This window comes from Tiliqua scincoides, chromosome 5 (genome assembly GCF_035046505.1).
Source record: "Tiliqua scincoides isolate rTilSci1 chromosome 5, rTilSci1.hap2, whole genome shotgun sequence".
Classification (NCBI taxonomy): Eukaryota; Metazoa; Chordata; class Lepidosauria; order Squamata; family Scincidae; genus Tiliqua; species Tiliqua scincoides.
This window is the reverse complement of record NC_089825.1, coordinates 114,972,991-114,992,312: the sequence shown is the minus strand read 5'-3', so window position 1 is coordinate 114,992,312 and position 19,322 is coordinate 114,972,991. Positions and strand designations below refer to the sequence as shown.

The window sequence follows — 19,322 nt, the reverse complement described above, 5'->3', positions numbered from 1 at the left end:
ATTACAGGGCTGAAGACCATCTCCCCAGAGTATTGTGTGAGCAAAAGCATTGGCAAAAGAAGAAGAAACATGTTTGTTGGACCTCACCTGTAACCTAGCAGAATGTGCATGTTGTGCAGGCTCTATACAACCCAGAGAGAGAGAGAGAGAGAGAGAGAGAGAGAGAGAGAGAGAGAGAGAGAGAGAGAGAGAACTGCAGGACCTTGGAATGAAGGAAGAGAAATGGATGTTAGGTCAAAAGTGACTTTAGTAGTGGCCTTCCTTACCCACCTGCCTTGCAGGAAAAGTCTATAATATTACAGTATCTACACTTGATCTTAGCCAACAGGTCAAGAAGCTGTAGCACTTCACATTGTTCCCATGTTTGATATATCACTGAAAGTAACTAATGGTGAATCATCACCAGTTACCTCTAGTTGGGGAGGCCCGACGCACCCCAGAAAAACACCTGTAAGGGGCTCAGCGTGGATGGGATGGTTTTTTGAGTGTAGAAATCATGATTTGGAGCCTTGTACCGCTGTTTGTTGTGTCACATATTGAACAGCAGGTGTCCAGGGGTCCCACTTGTGCCACCAGGCATCACTTCAAGTTCCAATGGTGGTTCCTGTAATACTGGTTGAGAAACACTGGTTAGGCTCCCTTTTGCTCCATATCATCCTGTATGATCCGCCATGATCGGTGTTTGTCTTGCTGTTGATTGATCAATGACATCTATAATCATTGTACCTGCCAGGATTCTGAGCACCGTAAAAATCAGGGGCATGGAGGAGAGGGCATTTCTGTGTGGCACTGCCCAGGGAGAGAAACAAGGCCCTCGGTAAGGCACTCCTTTTGCCCTCTAGCATTTCCATTTTAGCTGAACAAGACAGCATGGAGGACTAGATCTGCTGATCCTAATACCAGCTAGCGGGGTGAGGGGGGTGGTATTCCCCGGGTACCACCCTTGGGGGGTGACACTACTCGTGACCAAAATTGTGAAATTTGTGGTTGTTAGGAATAATACAGTCATGCTATGTACAACTGAATGTGTAATTTACAGCAGAAAGCAATGAAAAAGAAAGTAGAATGAAATATTTCCGTTATGCTCCGTAAACCAGAAAACAAAATACAACTGTCTTATGTAATAAAAAAAATTTCCCTAACTCAAAACGGATCAATGAGACTGATTATTCAAAGAGCCAATGCTATTATCACACAGCATGGAACCAATAAGGTGTTAGTAAGGTGATACTAACCTTGCTAACCTGTGTCACCTTCTGGGGGGGGTCACAGGGACGGATCAAATGTTTGTGTTTGGGGGACACACGAACACTACATTAATTCCAACTGACTGGGTAGAACTGGGCTCCTGCCCAGACTTGAAGCCCAGATCAAGGCACTAGGCACTCCTTCTGCTCACAATCATTTTCTTTTTCCTGGCCAAGATGGAACGGAGGACTGGATCTACTGATCCTAATACCCACCAGTGTAGGGCCTAGATGGAAAGTGGAGGTGTGTAAGTGGGTAGAAGGGGCTACTTGTGCAATGACTACTTGCCTCTTCCTCCTGCTCATTTCCTTGAAAGCTGTTTCTGGATGGTGCAGTTGTGGGGATTGTGTTCAGGGAGGGAATATCCATCCCATTGTCCTTCCTGTTCCTGATGACAGCTTCTCCACTTTGTGTCACTTAGGCCGCAGTCCTAACCAACTTTCCAGCACTGGTGTAGCTGTGCCAGTAGTGCATGTGTTGCTTCCTGCAGTTGGGGGACAATCACGGAGGCCTCCTCAAGGTAAGGCAATGTTTGTTCCCTTACATCAGAGTTGCATTGCCCTGCCTGCTAAACCTGGGCTCCCATTCTAAGACTGCCTCCTGGGGCCACTTCTTCCAGGCAGGTAGACCTGGACTCCCATCCAGACTTGAAGGCCAGAACTACCTGCCAGATAGACCTGGGATCCCAGTCACTTCTTCCAGGAGGGCAGACCTGGGCTCCCGCCCAGAATTGAAGCACGGAACTATGTGCTGAGTAGACCTGGGCTCTCATTCTGACACTGTCCTCTGGAGCCACTTATTACTTTCTCTTAATGAGCTGGTCCTTACTATTCAAACCAGGCCTCAGAATAATTATATAACATTGGGGGAAAAAGATACAACCCAGTAATCCATCACTAGAGGCCAAGATGGAGAAAATCTCCACAGCCACCCCTTGGAGCTCAGATGTGCTGGAATGAAGGACAGCCAAACACTGCAAAAGACCAACATGCTGAAGGTGGTGAACTTGGCTTCGTTGAAACTGTTTGGCAGCTTCCTGGCCTGGAAAGCCACAGTGAAGCTGACAAGAGCCAGAAATCCCAGGTAGCCCAGTACACAAAGAAGCATTAGGACTGAGCCTTCATTGCATTCCACTATGATTTCTTGAGCCAGAGAGTACATGTCAACATCTGGGAATGGAGGAGCAGTGCAGAGCCACACAGCACAAATAGCTACTTGAATGAGAGAGCACCCAGAAAGAACATAGATGGCAAACTTTTTCCCCACCCACTTCCTCATCCTGGATCCTGGTTTGGTGGCCATGAAGGCCAGAACCACAGTGAAGGTTTTGGCCAAGACACAAGAAACAGCCACTGAGAAGATGAGGCCAAAAGCTGTTTGTCGTAGATAGCAGGTCACTCTCTGAGGCTGCCCCATAAATAGCAGAGAACACAGAAAACAGAGTGACAGAGTGAGGAGGAGAGAGTACGTGAGGTTCCGATTGTTGGCTTTCACAATGGGAGTGTCCTTGTTTTTGATGAAAACTCCAAGCACCAGAGCAGAGAAAAAAACAAAGCCAAGAAAGTCAAAGTGATCCCCAAAGGTTCTTGGAAATAGAGGAAGTTTAGACTCTTTGGAAGGCATCGATCTTTGTTCCTGTTTGGAAACTGGTGTTCTGGGCATTTGAAACAGTTGTCTGCGTCTGAAAAATAGACCAGTTTCTGTGTCAATTTCTCAATTCTATCAATAGTGTCCTTTTTCATATATCTGTTTTAAGGATGTGGCTGCTTTTACTTAGTACTTGTGATAATTATCTCCCAAACTGTCCTTTTCCCCCTTCCCTTTTTATTACATGATAAAACTCATTTTGTCCCAGTTCCAAATTGGTGCCATTTCTCTGGTTTGTCCCTCAAGTTATAGATAATATAAAGTTATTTTCTCTTCCTGGTAGAACAGGATCATTTTCACATTACAAATAAAGAGATAGATAAGGAGAGGGATGTACAGAAGTTTCTGGGAGCATGTTTCACATGTCTGGTGCCACAACAGAGGAGGTGCCCCCAGCATCGCTGTCAAACTTGCCAAACGATCGCTATTTCCCATATAAACCATGTGATACTTAGGGCAGGCTTTCTGTATGATCACACTGCAGACAGATTAATTGCACAGAGGCAATATGTATGTCAGAAGAGATGGTATCCTGAGAAGTGTTTTGGTTGTTTACCAGAAAAGCTTGAGAAATGCTTCATTTCCTGTGAAATGATGGCCGTAAAGGTAGAATTTGGTAGGTTATTGAAACTATTTAGTGTCATTCCAGACAATCTTTTCCCATGCAGATGGCACATATCCTGGTCCTCCCTTACTTTCAGGGGAGTTCTTTCTCTTCATCACTGCGGTGGTGGTGGTGCCCCTTCTGTCCTTCTTCTAATACCATAATGTTAGATTTGTGCAAACTTCTCCCCTCACATAATGAAGCTAGCTAACCATCCCTTGCAAGCTGAAGAGCTGCTTGGCTCCTTGTCTGCTGTCAGTGAGGAAGAACTACAACTCCAAACAGGCAGGGCTCACTTTAGGCTTATTGTACTAATTGGGGCCAAATAGGCCCTGCACCTGAGGGGGCCCAGTGCAAAGGCAGAGAATGAACCACCCCCAGCTGCAGCTTGCCCTTTGCTCTTCATTTCATGCTCTGGTATGGAATCCTCCTTGCTGAGGTGTCATGAGGCTGGTGTGGTGAGCGGATCTTCATTCTTATACTGTCCTTCCACCCACCCCTATATTTATTGACCCAAATGCCCCCCCCCGAAGCCGTTGGTGGCAACACAAGGACATCATCACATCACCACTAACCTACTTCCAGGTATGACCACTTCAGACCCCACAGCTCCTAATACTGGCCCTGAAAACAGGGATAGTTTGGTGACCTTTGTTTTAGTTGTTGCTTCCTGTGTGCATTATGATAGTCTCTTTCTCATGATACTTTTGAAGGACTAAACTGGCAGTAAAAGGAAAACTAATGTAATATGCAATAGAGGGTATGATAGAAAACACTGATGTCACCTACCTTTCTGATCTGAAATTTTCTCATCTGGGCATGGAGCGCAATCATAGCAACAGAATGGCTCCCCCTCCTTTTTTTTCCTGCTGTAGCCTGGATAGCAGTTGTCATTATACACTGCAATGGGGAGCACCTATTATAAAGAGAATATTTATCGTCTTCTACTATCTTATAAAATAAGATAGACCGCGTAGGTGGGACTCGTTAGCCTGCACATTCCTCGTTATTCACAAACCTGATCCCAACCATCTTGAGGTCTTCTTAGAGATACTCTGTATAGTGCTGTGTGAACCAACTTGTGTAGGCATGAGCAAGTTGTGTGGTGTATGGTTGGATGTGACATCTATAGCTCATAATGAGCATGGTAAGTGCCAATTGAAGTGTTCACTGTGGACATCCTTTCTTGATTTAAGATGGATCTTTTTGAAGAAATTCTGTAGTGTAATTGTAAGAGTCCCACTGACGCTGTCCTTGTGTGTTCAAATGTTCAGATCCAATCAATAGTATGTTTCAGAGTGTGAACAAAAATTCTGGAGATACATACATAATGCATTTATATGGGCTCAAACACATATGGGGTTTTGTACTGACTGATCATGGTAAAAACACTCCCCAAAAAATGTGATCATAAGAATTAAAGGAAGATGCAAGTGACTCAGAGCACATTATGATCCTCCCCCTACCTCCTGCAATAAAATGGGGGAGGGGCTCTACAAAGAGAGGGTGGATTGCGAGATTACGATTGTGCCATAAGGTTGTGGCAGTGTGGAGGCCTGCAGTGCCAGTGGCAAGGCTGGCGCAGGCCTGCCTCTATGATTCCTGTGCTTCTGGGAGCAGGTAGGCTCTGTTCTGGACAACAGGGGGCGGAAAGGTGTAGTAGCGTGAAGGATGATGGGGAGGGGCATTTAAGGCCCAGGAGGGCGTGGGAATGGCAGTTGCAGCAATTCTATCCCTTCTTCTGGGCCTGAAAGTACAGCAGATTTGTGCCAGTTTTATCGCTGGCATGGACTCAAGTAGTTCCATACACACTGGTGGAGCTTTTCCTAGAGTAAAGGGATGAATGTCCCCTTTGCCCAAGGTGACCTCCAACAGCCTCTATTCATATACTGCACACAGTGGAGGTTGCACCAACACTACAGGATCGCTGTGTGGCACTGTTGTTAGGATTGGGCTGTAACTAGAAGAAAACAAATGATACTAATTAAAAATGAGAGAACAAAAAAGATGATTGTCATATATACACATTAAGCTTTTCCCTAGAAAAGAGGAAGTCGTGGTAGAGGCAGCACTTAAGAATAGGTAGAAGTAATGGAAAAACCAGCTCTGAAATTGCTTCCTGATAAAGATCAATTTATATCATGGAGAAAAGCAATAATTTGAAACAGTTTCTTACTACTTCCTCTTCATGAGCTGGTCCTTACTATTCAAATCAGGCCTCAGAATAATTATATAACATTTAGGGGAAAAAATACAACCCAGTAATCCAGCACTAGAGGCCAAGATGGAGAAGATCTCCACGGCCACCATGGATTTCCCCTTGGTGCTCAGATATGCTGGAATGAAGGACAGCCAGACACTGCAAAAGACCAACATGCTGAAAGTGATGAACTTGGCTTCGTTGAAGCTGTCTGGCAACTTCCTGACCTGGAAAGCCACAGTGAAGCTGACCAGAGCCAGAAATCCCAGGTAGCCCAGGACACAAAGAAGCATTAGGACTGAGCCTTCATTGCATTCCACTATGATTTCTTGAGCCAGAGAGTGCATGTCAACATCTGGGAATGGAGGAGCAGTGCATAGCCACACAGCACAAATAGCCACTTGAATGAGGGAGCACCCAGAAAGAACAGAGATGGCTATTTTTTTCCCCACCCACTTCCTCATCCTGGATCCTGGTTTGGTGGCCATGAAGGCCAGAACCACAGTGAAGGTTTTGGCCAAAACACAAGAAACAGCCACTGAGAAGATGAGGCCAAAAGCCGTTTGTCGTAGATAGCAGGTTGCCCTCTGAGGCTGCCCCATAAATAGCAGAGAACACAGAAAACAGAGTGACAGAGTGAGGAGGAGAGAGTAAGTGAGGTCCCGATTGTTGGCTTTCACAATGGGAGTGTCCTTGTTCTTGATGAAAACTCCAAGCACCAAAGCTGTTAGCAGAGAGAAAAACAAAGCCAAGACGGTCAAAGTGATCCCCAAAGGTTCTTGGAAAGAGAGGAAGTTTAGACTCCTTGGAAGGCATTGATCTTTGTTCCTGTTTGGAAACTGATGTTCTGGACACTTGAAACAGTCATCTGCGTCTGAAAAATAGACCAGTTTCTGTGTCAATTTCTCAATTCTATCAATAGTGTCCTTTTTCATTGATCTTTGTTTCTGTTTGGAAACTGATGTTCTGGGCATTTGAAACAGTCGTCTGTGTCTGAAAAATAGACCAGTTTCTGTATCAATTCTTTAGTCTCATAAATATTTTCCTTTTTTCATGTATCAATCTGTTTCAAGGATGTGGCTGTTTTTAATTACTACCTGTGATTATTATCTTCCAAAGTTGCATTCCCCCTTTCCTGTTTATTAGACCATAAAACCCCTCATTTCCCAGCTCCTGATCCATGCCATCTCTCTGGTTTGTCCCTGAGGTTGTAGATATTGTAAAGTTATTTTCTAAGTGGCAGCAACTGTTACCCTGCACATGCCCGATCTCGTCTGATCTCGGAAGCTAAGCAGGGTCAGGCCTGGTAAGTACTTGGATGGAAGACCGCCTGGGAATACCAGGTGCTGCAGGCTTATACCATAGTCTTTTGAGACTGAAGGTTGCCAACCACAATCCTGGAAAATTCAATAACACGTGTTAGTACAGGGCTGTTCAATCCCCAGCCCGTGGGCTGGATCCAGGGTTCGGAGAAAGTCCTTCCCCGCCCGTGAGCGAAGCTTACTGTTACACCATGGTGCTGCATGTTTTCAAACTGGTGACGGGGACACTCTGGGCAGTCGCATCGGCCTGGATGTTTTGTGACACAGCTTTCTGGGATGCTGAGCAACAGACATGGCTGCCCAGAGCATCCCTGTGACCTGTTCTCTTTGAAAATCATGCTCCACTGTAGAACTGTAAGCTCCACTCAGGACAGCTTTTTTGAGACATAGCAGTCTCCAGTTTGGAGACCGCTGCCTTAGAAGTTACCTGCAACATGTATGAAAACAAGGGTGATGACTCATCAAAGACACTTGGTTAGCCTTGAGATTTCCCAGTAAATGTTAGAAGAGATTGTATCTTAAGAAGTGTTTGGAACATTTACCAAAAAAGCTTGGGCAGTGTTTCATTTACTGTGAAATGATGGCCGTAAAGATTGAATTTGGTATGTTATTAAAACTATTTAGGCCCAAATCCTAAACAGCTTTGCAGCTCTGACATATCTCCTCCAATGGGGCATGTGCTGCATCCTGCAGTTGGGGGGCAGACACAGAGGCCTCTTGAAGGTAACGGAATGTTTGTTCCCTTACCTCAGAGCTGCATTGCCCTTACCTCGGTGTTGGAAAGTTGGTTAGGATTGCACCCTTAGTGTCATTCCAATCAATATGTTCCCATGCAGATTGTACATATCCTGGTCTCCTTTGTTTTCAGGGGAGTTCTTTTCCTTCATTACTGGTGTAGTGGTTGTGGTACCCCCCTCTATCTTCCTCCTAATACTATATGTTAAAGGCGCAATACTTTGCTGGCTAGCACCTACAGAACAGCCTTGTGCACCATCGCAATGTGTCATAAGGTTGCAGCAGGGTGGAGTCCTGTGGTGCCCATGGCAAGACCTATGCTGGTCTGCCCCTATGATTCAGAGTTCTGTGGTTGCTGGAGCAGGTAGACTCTGCTGGGCGAAGCGGGGATAACAGAGTAGAGGATAAGGGGGAGGAGCATTTCAGGCCCAGAAGTGGGTGGGGATGGTGGCTGCAGCAATCACCACATTCTCTCCTCCCTCCCAGGCCTGAAAGTGTGACACTTGGATTTGTGCCAAAGATATCACTGGTGTGGTTTCAACCAGCTCCATAGATACAGCTGGAGCTTTCCCTGGGGTAAGGGGATGAATGTAGAGGTTGCCCTTAAGAGTAAGGAGAAATAACAGAAAAACCACTTCTGAAATTGCCTCAAGATAAAGATCAATTTATATTTTTATAAACTGAGGAAAGCAATAATTTGAAACAAATTCTTACTACTTCCTCTTGATGAGTTGGTCCTTACTATTCAAATCAGGCCTCAGAATAATTATATAACATTTGGGGGGAAAAATACAACCCAGTAATCCAGCACTAGAGGCCAAAATGGAGAAGATCTCCACGGCCACCATGGATTTCCCCTTGGTGCTCAGATATGCTGGAATGAAGGACAGCCAGACACTGCAAAAGACCAACATGCTGAAAGTGATGAACTTGGCTTCGTTGAAACTGTCTGGCAGCTTCCTGGCCTGGAAAGCCACAGCAAAACTTACAGAAGCCAGAAATCCCAGGTAAGCCAAAACACAGTAGAACATAGTGACTGAGCCTTCGTTGCATTCCACTATGATCTCTTCAGCCAGTGAGTGCACGTCTAAATCTGGGAATGGAGGAGCAGTGCAGAGCCACACAGCACAGATAGCCACTTGAATGAGGGAGCACCCAGAAAGAACAGAGATGGCTAGTTTTTTCCCCACCCACTTCCTCATCCTGGATCCTGGTTTGGTGGCCATGAAGGCCAGAACCACAGTAAAGGTTTTTGCCAAGACACAAGAAACAGCCACTGAGAAGATGAGGCCAAAAGCTGTTTGTCGTAGATAGCAGGTCGCTCTCTGAGGCTGCCCCATAATTAAGAGAGAACACAGAAAACAGAGTAACAAAGTGAGGAGGAGAGAGTAAGTGAGGTCCCGATTGTTGGCCTTCACAATGGGAGTGTCCTTGTTTTTGATGAAAACTCCAAGCACCAAAGTTGTGAGCAGAGAAAAAACCAAAGCCAAGAAAGTCAAAGTGATCCCCAAAGGATCTTGGAAAGAAAGGAAGTTTAGATTCTATGGAAGGCATCGATCTTCGTTTCTGTTTGGAAACTGATGTTCTGGGCATTTGAAACAGTCACCTGCATCTGAAATATAGACCAGTTTCTGTGACAGTTTCTCAGTCTATCAATATTTTCTTTTTTCTTCAATTAATTTATTTCAAGGATTATCTATATTTAGTACTCATGATTATTATCTCCCAAAGTTGCATTTGCATATGCAGATTGCATATACATTTCTACCTTCCCTGTTTATTTATTTTAAAAAATACATCCCAGTAATCCAGTACTAGAGGCCAAGATTTAGAAGATCTCCACGGCCACCGTGGATTTCCCCTTGGTGCTCAGATATGCTGGAATGAAGGACAGCCAGACACTGCAAAAGACCAACATGCTGAAGGTGATGAACTTGGCTTCGTTGAAACTGCCTGGCAGCTTCCCGGCCTGGAAAGCCACAGCGAAGCTGACCAGAGCCAGGAATCCCAGGTACCCCAAAACACAGTAGAACATAGTGACTGAGCCTTCATTGCATTCCACTATGATTTCTTGAGCCAGAGAGTGCATGTCTGCATCTGGGAATGGAGGAGCATTGCAGAGGTGAGGACTCATCAAGGCACTTGGTTGGCCTTGAGATGTCTCAGTAAATGTCAGAAGGGATTATATCCTGAGAAGTGTTTTCGACATTTACTCGAAAAACTTAGAAAATGTTTCATTTTCGTGAAATGATGACTGTTAAGATAGAATTTGGTAGCTTATTAAAAATATTTAGTGTCGTTCTACACAATATTTTCCCATGCAGATGGCACATATCCTGGTCCCCCCAACCTTTGCTTTCAAGAGTGCTTTTCCTTCATTGCTGGGGTGATGATGGTGGTGCTCCCTCTGTCTTTCCCCTAATACTGTACTTAATTTTAGATTTCAACAAACTTCTCCCCTCACACAATTAAGCTAACCGTCACTTGCATGCTGAAAAGGTGCTTGGCTCATTGCCTGCTCCCAGAGAAGAACTAATAGGCAGGGCTGACATTAGGCCTATTGTAGTGTTGCGACCCAGCTGTGCCCTGTGACTGACGGGGCCCTGTGTGAGGTCAGGGAAGTGACTGCTCCAAACAGCAGCTGGCACTTTGCTCTTTAGTTCATGCTCTGGAATGGAATCCTGAATGCCGAGGCATCCTGAGACTGTCGCTGTGAGCGAATATTTACCCTTAGAGGATCCTTCCACCCGTTCCTGCATCTGATTGGCCCAAATCCCTCCCCAGAAGCAGTTTGGTCATGATGTTAGGATACCATCACATCACCATTAACCGACTTCCAAGTGCCACAACTTCTGACCCCACCGCTTCTAAGGCTAGCCCTGTAAACAGGAACAGTTTGGTGATTCTTGTCTTAGTTGGTGCTTCCTGTGTGCATTATAATGGACATCTGTCTCATGACAAGTTTTGAATGACTGAACAGGCAGTTAAAAAAACACACAAAACTAATGTAATATAAAATAGAGGGTATCATAGAAAACACTGTTTCTGATGACACCTACCTTTCCGATCTGAAATCTTCCCATCTGGGCACGGAATACAATCGTAGCAACAAAATGGCTCCCCCTCTTTCTTTTTCCTGCTGTTGCCTGGATAGCAGTTGTCATTACAGATTGCAATGGGTAGCGCCTATTACAAAGAGAAGAAAATGTTTATGGTCTTCCAACTGGTTAAATAATATAATACTCTACACAACTTTAACACCCAGTTTGCATCTCTTGGAGTGGAGAGGGGTTGGTCAGAACTATCATTGTCTGGGTGGGATCAGAAGTGGGTTTTTTCCACTTTGCATTGATGAAGAAAAGGCCTAAAGAAGTGATGCATGGAAATTGAGTATCAAAAAGTGGACTAAAGAAGAATTAAAGTTTTTCTAACATTATGTGTCAATGTAATCCTCTTAGTCCTGTGCAATGTGTACTGAGAAACTCCATGTGTATTGAGAAACTCCATGTTGCTGGGTCTTTGATAAGCAGTGTAGGTGATTCCCTGGGGTTCCACTTTGGTAAGGACAGAATGAGAACCAACCCTAATATCTTTATGCTTTCACTGTAATGGTAAGCCTAAAAGTGAAATATGGTGAACCTTCCTTAGGTAAGATGTGATATATTTGATAAGATGTGATACATTCAAAAGTTGGGTAACCGCTAGGTTCTTGCAGGTTGTGACAGGGTTGGTAGCTCGGTGGTGATGGCACTTCCAGGTTCACGCTGCTGCCACCAACCACAAAGAAAAAAAGAGAGTTTTTGGACTTATGTGGTGGTGGTGGCAATGAGAACCCAAGCATTGCAGTGTCTCTTGTCACCTCTCCCTAGAAATCCAAAACCCATTGTCTCTGTGACAGCAGCAGCAGTAGCGTGCACTCAAAAGAGCTTCTTGCCTCCATTCCACAGCCACTTCAGGTCACCACTCAACTTATGCAGGAATGAGGGGGGAGGCGAGGTCGTGATTCCCACGTTGGGAAACACTGGAGTAGAGAATATTCACTAAATACACCAGTGGTGGGACTCAGTATAAGGTAAGCTTTGTGTGTCTATATATAGTAATCTTGGATGAATTAATCTTGTGTCAGGGAATTTGACATTCTATCTATCTATCTATCTATCTATCTATCTATCTATCTATCTATCTATCTATCTATCTATCTATCTATCTATCTATCTATCTATCTATCTACCTTACTGTATTTAAAATGATAGCTGGCATCTTCAGAAACAGGATATTTATTGGGAAATTTGGAAAGCATATATAAACATGTTTGCAGGGGCAAGAAGAGGAACGGATTGCTACCGGTTTTCCACCATTACCACTGGATTGACCCCCTCTCTCTACCTTCCTGCTCCCTGTACTAATTTTCCATCTTAGACACAGGAATCAGAGCTCACCTGATTAAACATACTGTGCCACGTGATGGCCTCCCCATTAATGATGAACTCTTGACCCGGTAAGGCCTGTGGATCCATTCTTCCCACTTTCACCCTTAAGAAGGATTGGTTTGGGAAAGTCACCCAGTTGGTAATATCAAATCCAGCACCCAGTTCCCTGTTTTCATCGAAAAACACGGTGTCCCCAATGCTGTTGTTAAATGAGAAGCTCCTTAGCGTAGGGTGAAGCTAGAGTTAAAGAAGGAGGGTACATAGTGATGAACAAAAGTTTCTTTGCTCATTCCCAATCTGGTGTTTTACAATGATCTCTCTCTCTCTCTCTCTCTCTCTCTCTCTGTTGCAAATGACAAAGTAAAAAATAAAAACACAATATGGTTAGCACAGAGTATAAACTACCCAACCTAAATGGGACTCCCAGGTGATCAGATTATGAAAACTGCTGCAGAATATGGATTTTTGGGGGCAAAAACTGCATATTAAATGGAGGAAATTGTTGACTCCTTGAAAAGTATTCTTCTGCTTCTCTTCCTGTATCTACATCTTTCTATTCAGATGCACCTTCAACCCACAGGTCCCAGAGGCTACTAGGTTTCAGCTTCTGCCAGATGAAATTCAGAAGCTCCAATTTGCAGAAAGAGGCAAGGCAGGAAGGTGCCTTAACTATTGACATCCCCCCATCATGCATTTAATAGGAGTAAGAGCTCTTTATTGTTATTTTAACCACTAAAGGGCTAAAAGAAAGTGCTTCTGTACTCTGTCTCTAGATGACTGGAGGTGCTAATAGCCTGCATGCACCACAACACTGTCACCATTGTTGGATAAAGTGAAATGTCAGTTGACCAAAGGGTGGATAATCAGCACCGTACTGTATTTCAAGTCATATTTCTCAGGCAGGTTTAACCATAAACTTTTGATCATGTTTCCTTTATTTATCGAGATGTCATAATATGTGGCATTAAATGGAACGGACATGTAACCATCATTTGTGTGGCTGCAGCCATCAAGTCAAGTCTGAAGAAAAACATTAACAGATTTTAAAAAATTGAACACTCTTGGCAAAGTAAAATGAGTGAGAACCCAATCCTGAGCTCTTAGAGCCAGTCCGCTGCTGGTGCTGTGTGTGACAAGCATGTCATATGGCACGTCTGCAGCCCTCAGCACTGGTCCAGAGCCGGTGCTAGCTCAGTACCAGCCGGCAGTGGGCTAGCATGGATGGATTAATGGACCTCTGCTGCTCAGAGGTCGAACGGACTACCAAGCGGTGAAGGGGATGAATGGGGGCATGGGGGGAGGCAGGGAGCAGGCATTCTGGTGCAGGGGGAGGCAGGAAGAGGGCAGGGAGGAGGTGAGGCAAGGGAGGGAGCAGGACAGGTGAAGGGTGGGACCAGTGGAGCTCAGCTCCATTGGATGCTGAGCTCCATGTCGGGCTGCACAGCCCGACACAGATCTCTTTCATACTGCACCAGTCTATGGGGTTGCCATAAAATCAAATAGCCCCATTGTGGGGCTACTTTCCTTACCCAGGGGAAGGGGACCAAAATCTCCTTCTCCTGAGGAGCTGCTGAAGACTGCCCAGTTGCACTGTCCAGATGCCGTGGTAGCCATTTTTGGCACCATGGGAGCCGCACGCTCTGAGCAGCTCAGGACTGGACTGTGAGCCCTCTAGGATTGTATAGCCTCTACCTTAGGTTCATCTGGATAGCTCCACTATCAGATACCACCACTGGGAATAGCAGGTTTCATTCTGGGGAAAGTAGATAGAAGTTATAGGCCTCCCACATGTACTTAGTCACTCCAAAATGGTGGAATGCAACACACTGCAGAAACTTCCATATTTGCAGAGGGAAAGGAAGCACGGGAAACTGTTTTATTCTTGTATGAAAGATGCCCTGAACATGGGAGACCGTTAAGGTTTAAATGGGAAGCAATGCAAATAGTAGTTGCAGGATTTGGACTGCGGACATACTTCATGAAATGAGAGCTATCAAAAATTCAAGTCTTCATGACTATAGAGAAGTTTTCAATTGGGGCTGGAGGAGAGGATAAAACATTACCTGCCAAGCATGGAAATCTGCAGGACCAAATCTAACTCTGTCCATCATTGTACCAAGTCTTGACCTGAATGTGTGCATTTTATGCAAAGCATGTGCTGTGGCATGGACTGCATTATAGATGCTGTAGCTTTGGCCAGTCATGCTCATTTCAAACATTAATCCAGGAAGTTGATCCAGCTTCTCTTGGCCAGTACAATGATCATTGCTGTCACTGATCAGAAAATCATTACTCTCACTGATCTGAGAATCAGAAAAGAAGCAGCCAAAGGCCTTTTCCCAAAAAAGTCTGATAAAGTCATCCCCCTTTTCTGAGTTAGGATGGAGGCATTGAAGAAACTTTGAAAATTCTGGCACTTCATTTGAATGAATTGCAAAAGAAAAGGCACCATCAAAGACCTGGATGTCAATATTCCGCTGCATAGACTCTAATGAGAAATCCCATTGGGCAGTCATGATCCACACTTTACCAATAGGCATCACTGGAATCCCTTCCAAGAAAGAATGGATATAAAAGTACAATATCAGCCATGCTCTCGTATGAAGTTCTGCATATACAACCAATACTTTGACATTGGAATTGTTTATGAATTTGGCCTTGATCCTGATGAATTCATATGAGTTCACCATCTGAAAAGTATGGGACATAACCGGTGTTTTTTCATGGAAGGCAGTACAGATTCCTTGCTGGTAAAGCATTTTCATTAAGGTTTGGCCAAATGTCTCCCCAACTTCATCATCTGCTGTGACAATTCCAACCCACTTCCACTGAAAATGCAGAAGGAGTTGGGTAATGCCTTTGAACTGGTATGCTTCATTGGGGACCATTCGATAGAAGGAAGGCAGCTGAGTTTTAATGTTAATCACAGGAGCAAATGCACAATAGGCAATCTACGGAAAACAAATCCATGTTCATAACATGAAGCTGAAATTATGCAAACAAAAATGTGAAACAACCTAATCCTACTTAACTCTCCCTGTGACAATGCAGCTGCTCCAGTGTGGTGCACAATCTATACTGCTGGAGACTTTTAGGCCTAGAGCTCTCCTCCAGGTAAGGGAAATGTGTCCCCTTGCTCAGGGGTAAGACTTCCCTGTCTGCATGGGTGTACGTGGCTTTGCCCAAGCGATATTGCTGGTACAAGTCTGAGCGGACGCAAGAAGGCGGATTGAAGCCGAAAGGGGTATCACTTAATCAGGATTCACTTTCTATTGATGCATTTCATTGGATACTGTGGATGAAAACATGCTCAACTGAAAATGTTGTTCCTCTTCAGATAATTTCTCTTTTGAGCTCAGGCAAAGATCTCTCATGCCAAGAAACATATGAATCATCCATTCTAGAAAAAAAGATATACTTCAATTCACGGAGATCATAACATTACATCTGCCTCAACACCTGAGCAGAGCACCATTAACAGATTATTTCTGTTTTCTATCACTTGCACATCACTTGCCTCCTAAAAGAGAATTTCTTAAGTAGATGTTTAATGGGAAAATTGAACTGGCTTGGAAAGCTTCACAACACACACACTTGCTGTACCTGTGGAATCTTGTAGAGGTCTAACAGAGTAGCCATTTGAACAGAAAAGTCAGGGTCCAGCCCCCCGATGACAGCTATCAGATTACTCTGCTGGTCACAGTTGAAGTTGGGGACCATCCTTTTCGATCCAGAAAGAAGTTTCAGGGTGTTCTGCTGAGTCACCCTTGCGTCTGTGAAGCTGTCATAAATGTGGAAGCCGAGGCTGATATTTGTTAAGATTTTGGGGTTCTCATTGATCTCCTTAACAGCAAATACCAAGGACAGGACATGTTGGTAGTTCTTTGGCACTGCACTAAAGGAAACATTACATCTCTTCATGAATGATATCCTTGAGATGGATGCAATAGTATACAATACATCCTCAAGGTCACACATCATTTCAGGACTGACACTAACATCTCTTCCAAGTCAATGATAACAAGAAAAGCAAAGTGAAATAAATCATTTCAGGTGCTGCAGGCTCCCTTAGTCTCATAAGTCTCTCACTTATGTTTCATGAACATTTTTCTTCAGACTCTCTTGTTGGCACCCTGCAGTCTCGGAAGACTATGGTATTGCGCTCTGAATAGTGTTCTGGAACAGAGTGTCCTCTCCAGTGTGCAAAGCTTGGATAAAGTAGATATGGAGGATAGACCGTTACCCATGCAGCAACTTCCCCCCTCTCCACGTCGCTGAAATGGTCTAATGGAAAGGCAGAAGCCAATACGATTGGTTCCAGCGGCATCGCAGGAGTTGCCAGAACGTGACTGTGTTCAGCCATGAACTGCCTCAGGGACTCTGGCTCCGAATTTTCTCCGGATTTTGCCAGGCTTCAGGAGTCAGACTCTCTATGACCAGGCAAATACAAGTGTCTCCTGATGGCTCAGACATAAATATGTAGGATTCATTTAAAACTGAACACTTGTCAATCCTTATGGTTTACATGGGATGAAAGCCTTAACCATGGGGTTTTCTCTCCCATTTAAATCAGTGCATCTGAAGAGCACATACCTTTGTATGGATCATCCTATTGACTACTATGTATTTTATTTTTATTCTTGCCCATGGGGAGGAGACACAAACTACTGGAGAGATTAAAAAAAAAATGGTTCCTAGTTCCTTTACTGATGATGATGTCAGACAATTATCTGTATCGATCAAGTAGGAAATCTCATAAATGACAGTCAGAAGGATAGGAACTTTTGTTAATGAAAGTCGAGATGTCATACAAGGAATATAAATGGCAGAAAGTAATTGCAATTGGCTGCAATTGACAGAAAATGGTAAATGACACAGGATGAGAATGGGGGGAGCATGGACATCTAAACCTTAAAACTAAGAAATCCTGACATGTATAAAAGGATTCAGGGTGAGAAGATCATGATACAAGAGCAGTGGGAGTGGAGAAATATATGAAATTATGTGATGGGACATAAGAACAAGTAGAGTTTACCAAAGGCAAGAGGTGCATAAATCAAAATGTGGAAAACATCAAGGACATCATGAAATAGAAAAATAGTATTGACAGTTTACTGAAGACACAAATATTTCTGTGATATTCATCCACTGATTATGACCTGGTTTACTTAAACAGGAAAACATTAGCTTCCTTACAGAATGTCATCATCATACATTGTTCTGGGGTGCTCGCTGAATGATATTTCATGAGGTAAACCGCCAAACTGACTGGCCATCCCTCCAATGATCAGAAGCCCAGTTTGATAATATTTATACTGGAACAGGAAGGAATCGGACATAGCACACGTAACAGGGTCCGGTTTGCTGCCAGTTGAAGACATCTGCACCTTCAGAAACAACAACCACAGAAGATACAGCCCTGCCATCCCTGGGCAAATCTTCACTCCAAATACTCAGTGCATCATCCAGCATCAGCATCAATACAGCATTTCCTTCAGCAGCTCTGATTGGTTTGCTAAAGGGCAGCTGTCAAAAGATCATACAGGAGATGCAGCACCTCCACCTTCACCAAGTTTTTTTTCAGCTTTCGGTCTTGGTTATCGACTGAGTCCTTAGAATATGGCACAGGGTTTAGAAATACAGAGGAGGAACTGTAGTAGTTGAGAAAATTACAGGGCTGCAGCCCATCTCCCCAGAGTATTGTGTGTGCAAACCCATTTGCAACGGAAGAAGAATAAACATATTTGTCGATCCCAGAGGCATATCTGGGGAAATGGCAGCCATGGCAAGCACTGAAATTGAACCCCTTTCAAAAAAGCTGAAACACATATTTCAAAATCCCCCCCCCCCCACACACACACCCTGTCGAAAGCACAAGGAAAGCAATATCATGCTAAGGGAAATGGGGGGAGGTGAAAGGGGTGGGCAGCTCTAGCACCATGTGGCATTTCTGTTCCGGTGGGCAAGATTCATCCACCCAGGATGAGAAACTGCCCACAGATTTGAACATGCCCCCCATGTCCAGCCAGTGATATCTTCAGCAATCCACTCCTGCCTCTTGGTGCCCTCCCGCTTGGCCTCTCGGCCGCTCTCATAAACTGCACTTTCCTCGTGTAAAAGGGACTGGCAGTGCTCACCTGAAGTCTTGGAACCCACGGAGAAATGTAGGACCATCAGGATGCAAGGGGCTGAGAAAGACACAATGCCTGCCAATGAGTGGGGTGGAGAATCAGGCTGCACGCTGTTTGCACCGATAAGCAGAATGGCAGAGTTTTGCGCATTCGCCATCCTTACAATGCACCTTTGCACTGCAGCCAGCAGCCCCCTCAGAGCAGTTCCCCCTTCCCAAAGAGCTACATCACTCAGGAAGCTTTGTAACTGATCACCTCATTGGTTACAATGAGCACCTGCCAATGAGCTGTGGCGGAAGGGTCAGTCCCCACAGGTCTGCCAACTAGCTGCAGTTCCTGCAGGGAAAGCAGCCAGCACCAGGTGCGTGGGGACAATGCCACTCCCAGCACACTCATGTGGGAGAAGGAGAGCGATCACCACCTCAGCAAGCACACCACCTCTGCAAATGGCACTCAGGGCACAAATGGCACGCATTGGGGGGGATACTTCCCTTACTCAGGGGAGGGGATGAATGTTGCCTTCTCCCGAGGAGCTGACAGAGACTGCCCTGTTGTGCTTGGATGCCACAGCCACTGTTTTGGCACCACATCAACCTCGCACTCCAGGCAGCTCAGGATTGGGCTCTTAGCTAGCACCAGTTCAAGGAGCCAGTGGAAATGGAGGGAGGATCCAATGTGCACCATCATCACCAGATCCACCCCCTTCCATTCCCTCCCTGCCACACCGACCCTCCCATCCAGTCCCATCCCCTCCCTGCCCTGTTCAGCCCTCTCTCACGCTTCCAACTCCCACAGTGGCTCATCTGCTCCTTCGCATGGCTAGAGCTATGGCGACATGGGCTGGAAGGCTCCAGCCTTCCTGCTAGTGCCTGAGCAGCACAGTACTGATCATGCTGCCAGAAACTGCTTTCTAGCTCTTTTCCAGCAGCGGACAGCAGTGGAGTGTGCTTTCTACTCAGGGCCAGGCCTGATAAGGTCCAGTGAGTTCCAAATAATTTTATGAAA

At 44.9% G+C, this 19,322-nt stretch overlaps 1 protein-coding gene and 1 pseudogene across 1 annotated transcript; one reads left to right on the top strand and one right to left on the bottom strand.

Annotated features, from left to right (window-relative positions):
* Positions 1-5,674: 5,674 nt before the first annotated feature.
* LOC136653292 (vomeronasal type-2 receptor 26-like) lies at positions 5,675-18,474 on the bottom strand. Its single transcript, XM_066630203.1, has 6 exons — positions 18,324-18,474; positions 15,790-16,076; positions 14,250-15,137; positions 12,196-12,423; positions 10,816-10,942; positions 5,675-6,573 (listed from the first exon to the last, which is right to left on the bottom strand). Exons 1-6 carry the CDS (start codon positions 18,472-18,474, stop codon positions 5,675-5,677), a joined length of 2,580 nt encoding a protein of 859 aa, XP_066486300.1.
* LOC136654587 (5S ribosomal RNA) lies at positions 6,938-7,054 on the top strand (annotated as a pseudogene).
* Positions 18,475-19,322: the final 848 nt, after the last annotated feature.